The sequence below is a fragment of the Pyrus communis genome, chromosome 12 (genome assembly GCF_963583255.1).
Source record: "Pyrus communis chromosome 12, drPyrComm1.1, whole genome shotgun sequence".
Classification (NCBI taxonomy): Eukaryota; Viridiplantae; Streptophyta; class Magnoliopsida; order Rosales; family Rosaceae; genus Pyrus; species Pyrus communis.
This window is the reverse complement of record NC_084814.1, coordinates 6,821,990-6,831,030: the sequence shown is the minus strand read 5'-3', so window position 1 is coordinate 6,831,030 and position 9,041 is coordinate 6,821,990. Positions and strand designations below refer to the sequence as shown.

The 9,041-nt window shown below is 40.5% G+C and overlaps 2 protein-coding genes across 3 annotated transcripts; one reads left to right on the top strand and one right to left on the bottom strand.

Annotated features, from left to right (window-relative positions):
* Nucleotides 1–138: 138 nt before the first annotated feature.
* Nucleotides 139–2,812, top strand: LOC137710565 (uncharacterized). 2 transcript variants are annotated; one of them, XM_068449629.1, is made up of 5 exons: nt 139–692; nt 1,464–1,572; nt 1,688–1,813; nt 2,142–2,282; nt 2,358–2,812. In XM_068449629.1, the coding sequence occupies exons 1-5, from the start codon at nt 676–678 to the stop codon at nt 2,757–2,759; spliced, it is 795 nt and encodes a 264-aa protein (XP_068305730.1). In that variant the 5' UTR covers nt 139–675; the 3' UTR covers nt 2,760–2,812. The 2 variants fall into 2 exon arrangements, with proteins under 2 accessions (XP_068305730.1, XP_068305731.1); XM_068449630.1 differs by having other exon boundaries at nt 145–692; nt 1,688–1,795.
* Nucleotides 2,813–4,147: 1,335 nt separating this feature from the next.
* LOC137710563 (probable calcium-binding protein CML13) lies at nt 4,148–4,935 on the bottom strand. The gene has a single exon (XM_068449628.1). The coding sequence runs from the start codon at nt 4,819–4,821 to the stop codon at nt 4,378–4,380; it is 444 nt and encodes a 147-aa protein (XP_068305729.1). The 5' UTR covers nt 4,822–4,935; the 3' UTR covers nt 4,148–4,377.
* Between the last annotated feature and the right edge of the window lie 4,106 nt (nt 4,936–9,041).

Genomic DNA, 9,041 nt, shown 5'->3' with positions numbered 1-9,041 from the left:
TGGGTAGTTGAGTAGTGATTTCAGTTATACAGACAGATTTGAACTTGGTATCTAAGTCATATGATAGTCGGATAGTAAATTCACTGCAATAATTTACACTGAATGCTGCATCTAGAAAATTGCTTTTAATTTGGATCAGATTGGAAGGATTTCAGACATATTACATGGAATACAGTTAAACTATCCTATGTCTAAAAACAAAGAGTTAACTATCCCTTAAATAAAATCATTCTTAGCACCATGATATTCTGTTTTTTTTATTTTAGATTAGATAATTAAACAGTTGCTGATTTTCTGGATATGAAATGCCTATTCAAATGGTGAAAAGTGATCGGAGCAGAGAAAGGGGAAACCCGCTGTCCATGAAATATTACATCATGTACTTGAGAAAGGTGCTTCATAACAGTGCATATCTTGATATATAACTTAAATGAATTGTGAGATTTTCTAATTGATGTTAAAACATCTTCTCATACTTGTGGGGGCTCTAGTTAAAAAAAAAAAAAAAAATAGTTCTTTTAGGTAATCTGATCAATTTCTTTCTAACAGATACATATCTATGGTACAGCCCTTGGGGGCTTCTTGGCTCAACTTTTTGCTCAGCATCGTCCAAGAAGAGTTCGGTCATTGATACTATCAAACACATTTTTGGACACGCGTAACTTCTCTGCAGAAATGCCATGGGCTCCCGTGTATGTTTGTCATGTTGTATTTTACACATTGATAAAGCTACAGGCATGCTGTCAATTTGTGCCAAATCAAAAATTAGGTATTAGATGGCAAATATTTAATGAGTGGTTTTGATAGAGGTTGATAGTTAAGCTATTTATTTCAACATCTGTGTTCCAGTGTTTTGTAAGTGTTCAGACGTTGCATTGACCTAGCAAAGGGTTGTAATGGTCTTTGGTACTGCTTGATGTTTCTTGGTTTTTTAAGTTCTGTTCTTCCTTTCAAATAACCTAAATTATGTATTACCGGGATAAGTATTTAGCCTTTTAACTTCTCCCTGCTTCCATGGAATATTGAGCATTTGACCTAACTGATTGAAGGGATCAAGTTGATTGAAATTATCTACTTACCCTCTCAAGTGGCTAATCTCATCTGGGTTCTAAAGTGACATCATTATTAATGAAATGTCACTTGTGAAGAAAAAACTTCGTACGATCCTTATAAGGGATTACGTTCATTGGAACCATTTATCCACCCTTTTTCATGTTTATTTTTGTTTGATTTTTAAATAAAACAAGAAAAGAAAGGTTCCACTGTACATCAATTTTTAATCAAAATGTTTGGCATTATTGATTGGATATGATATACTGTTCCTCGGGAATTTAAATTCTCTATATATTGTTACAAGGTGCATGCTGCATTTGTATAGTCTTTTGGCTCATAGAGTAATTTGCTTCCAATTTTGTTTTCTTTTGACAGATTGAGTTACCTGATTATGGTATTGTCTTATGCAGCATTAATTGGACCCCTTCTTTTTTGTTGAAAAGATATGTCTTGACCGGAATACTCGATGGCCCCCATGAGCCATTTATTGCAGATTCAGTCGACTTTGTTGTTTCTCAGGTAGAGTCTGTGAACACCTTTACAATCTACCCGTTATGGCTATCCTTGTTACTTGTATAAGTTGAATGGTTGTGCAAGCTGTTGTAGTTTCTTACTTGGAACTGTGATAAATCAGGTTGAGATGCTCTCAAGAGAGGACCTCGCCTCCAGGTTAACTTTAACCGCTGATACTGTTTCAGTTGGACCGCTGTTGCTTACAGATTCATTCATTACTATAATGGATGTATGTATTCCGGATCTGGTTTGGTTTGTGTTGGTGCATACAAATACATTTTCAAATAATCCCTCTAGAAACAAGTGTTTGGTTACGTAATATATCACACTGCGTTTGTTGCGATAAATGTCTTTCTAGATTCGGAGTTACTTCACTTCATCCTAAATTGTTTTGAAGAGACCAGCTGTGGTGTGGATATGATTCTTTCAACCACTGTTTAAATGTGAATGTCTACGGCTTTATGCCTTAGCATGTTTGTTCATACATCTGAACCTTCTTGCAATACCATAGATAGGGAAGTTTAAACATTTAAGCTGACCAGTCAAAAATTTCTTCCTGAAACATATACATGAAGACAAATGACTACAGCGGGATTCCTCAACAACTCAAAGATGAAGTTAGCGAAAGGTATCATAACGCAAGGCAAGCACAATTGAAGACTGGGGGAGATTTTCCGTTCCTGTCACGACCAGATGAAGTTAACTTACATCTTCAGGTAAATGGTCTCTCTAATTTGCTTCTACAAGTCTTTATGACCTTATAATCCAAATGGTGTTTGCAATGTGGTCAGCTGCATCTAAGACGGTTTGGTGTGGAACCTCGACCTGACTTGGTTCCAGGTATTTCAAAGGGAGGTGGCGGTGGTAGTTCTAGCGAAGAGAGTGAGAAAAAAGACCCAGAAGATCCACCCAATGATGATAAAGGAAGCCTGGATAATCCATTTGCAGAACCTCAGCTACCTCCGGCTCCAGAGAGTTCAGAATCTCATAGCTCAGAAGACCAGCTCATCAGCAATGCAAAATTCTGCCACTTCGGTGATGGAGACACGACCTTGAAGAATCAACACACTATAACCACTGAATTTGTTATGCGACTTGGTCGTGAGATGTTTTCTGTTCATTTGCTTTCATTTTATATGGCATCGTTGTACATTAGTTTGAACTGTAATCTGAAGCTCAGACCTGTTGTGTAAAGTGGAACATCTTGACATTGTTGTTTGTTGCTTGGATTCTGATTATGAGTTCACATGTCCTTATCTCCAAGCCCTTTGTGGTGTTACGATTAGTAATATAAGCCCTCATCTCCTTGCATTAGATTCGGCAGCGTCGAAATACCTACTATGTGAGACTTTCAACTTCACACGAGGGCCCAATGGCCTACGAAAGTCTCTCCTAATGGTCGTGAATCGATGTACAAAAAGTTAGATTGTTCACAATGAGGTCCAAGTTAAGGCTCCCAACAGCAACCGTGATGAGTCAGTGTCGTACATTGAGGACTCACTTGGTGTTGAGGATTGGAGTGGAATAACCTAACTGTATTTAAAGTATGTTTGAAGAAAGAAATAAAAAGGTCATGTTCAACTTGAAGGTTGACGATAAATTATTCAATAATGAAACTTATCCATTTCAATCCCCCCAAAATGGTGGGATTGTCTTCTTTAAAAACTGATGTTTCCTTCTCAAAGTTAAAAATTATTCATATCTACCTTCGATAAAACTTGAAAGTTACAAGTTACCCAATCCATTCTAATCCTAGTCACCAAACGAGCACCAAAGCATTTAGCAACTACATCAAGCTTCCAAATGTTACTTGAAGGTCTTACATTGGTTTTTCGATACCTCAGCTACATCCCATTCCCTAGGGCAAGACTCACCTACATAACCCATTAATACTTTACTCCACAGTTCATCACAGGACTGGGAAGGCTTCTCCAAGATCATTCAAACTATTGCAACAAGCATTGCATTGAAGGCATAGACTGCACTTTACTAACACAAATATCATTGCACCATTTCCATGTACTACAATTAGCAGCTCAAGTTCTGTTGTTTACTTGGTCTTCAACCGAAAGATGACCAAGTCTAGACATTCAAAAATATTCACGGATGAGGGAACTTCCTCTTACCCGAGTGTTCAACATGATAATGAAGTGAACTCTATTCAATTCTATGGCCCAACATTGATAATTGACATCGTAACATGACAGATTATGACAATAGAACATCACTCTTCAAATATCCTCGTCCGCAAAACCCGCCAGACCAAACTTATTAAGTTGTCTAATTCTTACATCAAAATATCCTATGACTGTAACACTCCACATTTCCACGTTAAATAAATCCAGCATTGAGAATTTGCACCACCAATGACCGATGCGAAACTCGCATCTAAATCCTACATTCACAACTAAATGATTGTATTCGAGACATAAAGTTTACAGAGGAAGCATTGCCTCATATGCTTCTCAATTACCATTTCTTTGAGCTTGAGGTGCAAATGCAATCGAAACGCAAGCGAAATGCAACCGAAAGATCAGACTTTACAAAAACAGCAAACTTCCCAAACAGAAACAAAATTCCAGACCACAAAGTAATCCAGCAAATCCAGATTACATTCCATAAAATCATCAGCACTTACATCCCAAACACCTCCAAATTTACCAAGTACTCGACACAAATTTCAATTCACCACAAACAAAATCCAAACAAACAAACCCAAAATTTACCATAAAAAGAAGAAAAAGACGTACATTACTCCCAAATTACTTCCACAAAACACTTTCACCCAGGCAAAACGTACCGTTTCGTCCCTCACTTGGCCACCATTCTGGCAATGAAGTCCTCGTATTTGATCTTCCCATCGGACCCGACATCCACCTCTCGGATCCACTCGTCAAATTCGGAGGGCTCCAATTTCTCGCCGATGCTGGTGAGGATGTGCCGGAGCTCCGAGACGGAGACGAACCCGGTGGAGTCCTTGTCGAGAACCTTGAAGGCGTCGCGGAGCTGGCGATCGAAGGGCTCGGGCTTCATGTGCTTGGCCATGAGTTCGAGGAAGCGAGGGAAGTCGAAGGGGGCGGTGAGCTTCTCCTCGGCGACTATGGATTTGAGTTGGGCCTGGGTCGGGTTGCCACCGAGCGATCGCATTAGGATCCCTAGCTCGGACGGAGCAATCTTGCCGTCGTTGTCGGTATCGAAGAGCGTGAACGCCTCCTTCATCGACGATACTTGGTCATCGCTCAAATCCTTGCCCATTTTTCCGGGTTCGCGGTTCGGGTTTTCGGGTCTCTCTCTGCGAAACTGGCTGGCTTTTGTCCCTTTGATTTCTCTGGGAGAAGTAAGGGTGGAAAGGAATTTGGAATTTGAACAGAGGGAAGGAAATAATTGTTAGAGCGCTAACATACGTGGCGTCCTTTTGTGAGGAGTAGACCAACTGTGTAATGGTGTCGTGCTGACGTTTGAGGAGCAAAAAATTAAGACAAGTTGTCACTTAACATTATAGTAATGGTATTATTTTTTATTTGTAAGTGAAAAGTTTTAGATTTCATTATTACTAAAGGAAAATTTGAACAACATGTATGTTAACCTTTTGTGAAGTTAAGCTCACAACTCTTCTTCTTCAATAATATCGTTGGTTAAAGAAAAAAAAAAAAAATCCAAAGACAAGTTCAAAATCTAATGCTTCCAAGATTAGAAAAGAGTTTGGCGGTTCGAACTCTTCATTTTCTAACGTAATTTAAAATATTTATAGTAAATTCAATAATTTTTTTTTATAAAGACAGAGAAATATAACTTATTTAAAATATTTAATCTTAGTTTACTACCTTAAAGTTTTTTGGTTTTCAAGGTATATGAACTTTTTTTCATCCCAAACTGGTACCTAAAATCATAATTTTGAGACATTCATGTGACATCCCACATCGCCCAGGGGAGTGATCCTTAAATGTATATTTTCATCCCTACCTAGCACGAGGCCTTTTGGGAGCTCACTGGCTTCGGGTTCCGTAGGAACTCCGAAGTTAAGTGAGTAGCGTGCAAGAGCATTCCCAGGATGGGTGACCCATCGAGAAGTTATCGTATGAGTTCCCAAAAACAAAACCGTGAGGGCGTAGTTGGGGCCCAAAGCTGACAATATCGTGCTGTGGTGGTGGAACGGGCCCGGGAAGTGGTCCCCCCCCCGGGGCCGGGATGTGACAATTTGGTATCATAGCCTAACCCTGGCCGTGGTGTGCCGATGAGGACGTTGGGCCCCTAAGGGGGGTGGTTTGTGACATCCCACATCGCCCAGAGGAGTGATCCTTAAATGTATATTCCCATCCCTACCTAGCACGATGCCTTTTGGGAGCTCACTGGCTTCGGGTTCCGTAGGAACTCCAAAGTTAAGCAAGTAGCGCGCGAGAGCATCACCATCGGGAATGCTCTCGCGCGCTACTCGCTTAACTTCGGAGTTCCTACAGAACCCGAAGCCAGTGAGCTCCCAAGAGGCCTCGTGCTAGGTAGGGATGGGAATATACATTTAAGGATCACTCCCCTGGGTGATGTGGGATGCCACAATTTCCATCATTCTAATACTTACCCATAACTCTCTGCAACAACTCACAAATTGCTTGTAACATCCCACACATCGCCCAAGGGAGTGATCCTTAAATGTATATTCCCATCCCTACCCATCGGGAATGCTCTCGAGTGCTACTCGCTTAACTTCGGATTTCCTACGAAACCCGAAGCCAGCGAGCTCCCAAAATGCCTCGTGCTAGGTAGGGATGGGAATATACATTTAAGGATCACTCCCCTGGGCGATGTGGGATGTCACAATTTCCATCATTCTAATACTTACCCACAACTCTCTGCAACAACTCACAAATTGCTTGTAACATCCCACATCGCCTAGGGGAGTGATCCTTAAATGTATATTCTCATCCCTACCTAGCACGAGGCCTTTTGGGAGCTCACTAGCTTCGGGTTCCATGGGAACTCCGAAGTTAAGAGAGAAAGGGGCTAGAGCAATCCCATGATGAGTGACCCACTGGGAAGTTGCTAGTGTGAGTTCCCAGAAACAAAACCGTGAGGGCGTGGTTGGGGCCCAAAGTGAACAATATCGTGTTACGGTGGTGGAGCGGTCCCGGGAAGTGGTCCCTCCCGGGCGGGGATGTGACAATTTGGTATCAGAGCCTAGCCCTGGTCGTGGTGTACCGACGAGGACATCGGGCCCCTAAGGGGGGTGGATTGTAACATCCCACATCGCCTAGGGGAGTGATCCTTAAATGTATATTCCCATCCCTACCTAGCACGAGGCCTTTTGGGAGCTCACTGGCTTCGGGTTCCATGGGAACTCCGAAGTTAAGCGAGAAAGGGGCTAGAGCAATCCCATGATGGGTGACCCACTAGGAAGTTGCTCATGAGTTCCCAAAAACAAAACCGTGAGGGAATGGTAAACCCAAAGCGGACAATATTGTGCTACGGTAGTGGAGGGGGCCCGGGAAGTGATCCGCCCCGGGCCGGGATGTGACATTCACATATATCCGTTAAGGTTGTTGAGTCCACCGTTAATTGGTGATGTGGCACCCACGTGGACAATGATCGAGTGTCACGTGTCAATATGGGCCTACATGGATATTTAAAAATTTAAAATTAAAAACAAAGTTTCTTCTTTCCTCTTTGATCTCGAGTTTCATCATTGCCCTTTGATCCCCACCATCAGGAGCTCAGGGAAGCTCCCTCGACCCTAGCCGTAGTTAATGAAATGAGATAGAGGAGGTCATGCAAACGTGATGAACAATTTTTGCGAAAAAGGAAAAAAAATTAAAAAAGACGATGAAGGTAGATTGATCCAACAGATCTTGAGAGAAGGATCCTGAGACAACGTCGTTGCAAATGACATGGACGATGGATTTACTAGGAGAAAAAATACGCTATCATCGTCGATGGTGACAATGCAGGAAGGGCAGATGGTGCGATCGGAGGAGTAGAGGTCGAAATCCTGAAGGGCCCAATAAGGTAGGTGAGGAGGGTCGGCCTAGTCGGAGATGTAAAGGTCAACAGTGGGTTTGGAGATATGGGTTTTGAGGATTTTACATCCTACTTGGCAAATAACTCTGATTGCATGCGGTATGAAATCTCAATGTGGTTTTGCACCCTAAGACCATCTCCAACCCTTGGGTTAAAACTTAAAATTTTTAATCCAGAAAATTTAGGTTTTAACCTAGAAACAGCTTTTTTGCTCCAACCATTCTAGGTTAAAATTTTAGTCCCAGATCATTAAAGAATGAATTTAAGCTAATTTTTTTCTTAAGGTGATTTTTTAAAAGAAAAAATTATGCAAACTATCCTAATTTAATTTTATGAACATTTTTACCTAAAAATGTGTAGATTTCGAAAAATATTGAAAAATTACTAACCGACACCATGAAACATTATGAAAGAATATGAAATACATAAAATATTTTTTTTATAATTATTTTAGCTGTTGGATTTCAAATTGGACCGTTAGATATTTTTTTTTATTGTTGGATTTCAAATTAGATCTTAACCGTTGGATTCAATGAATTTTTAAATACAAAACTAAAAAAAATATACATATATGGTGAACTAGCCCCACTAACCCAAGGAGGAATCCTGGGCTAAATTTGGCCCAGAAATGTGAAGGAAATATTTGTGAAAACTAGTTCAGTTGAGCAACATCTATGCATGCAATTAACAATTAAAAGACGGAATCATGCTTGTATGCACTCAAAAACAAAACTTTACCCATGAAATTCAAGGCCTAGTAATTGTGGTGAACCAAGACTCAACTCAAATCTTAAATAAAAGAGTTGAGAAACTTTTATACTATTGAAGCACCTCTTTGCTTAGCAAAGGATATTCACCCATGTGAGGGCCTTATTTCCTTATTCTCCTTGCTCCTTGACTCCATGGATGTGGATGGAGGAACTTTGCTTCTTGGCTCCATGACTTCTTGGATGGATGCAGGAATGGATTCTCCAAGTTCCCAAAATAGGGAACCTCTAAGTCTCCACACCAAGGAGAGCATTGAGGAAGAGATGAGTGACCTAGAGGAAGAAAGATTGCTAGCTATTTTCGTCTAGGGTGGCCGGCCTCCTAAGAGAGAAGAGAGCTTTGTGTTCTCATCTTTTTCTCTCTAGAAAACCCTAATGAACTTTTGGCTATAAAGTCCTCTATATAGTCACTTCACTTAAGTGACAAAAAGAACCAAAACCCATTCATTTACAATATGGCCGGCTTTCTAAAGGCTTTAGGTTGTTTGGGCCCTTTTGAGTCTTTAGTCATTAAGTTGTCATACAACTTAAGTTAATGGGCTTGACAATTCTAAGCCCAATGGGCCTTGAGGTCGAATAATTACTCAAAAGCTAAAACGAACTTATTCTTTTGATTAATTAACATATTAATTAATCCTAGCCATAAATAATTAAACCATTTAATTATCCTTACTCATCTCCGTTGTTTCTTCAATCTCT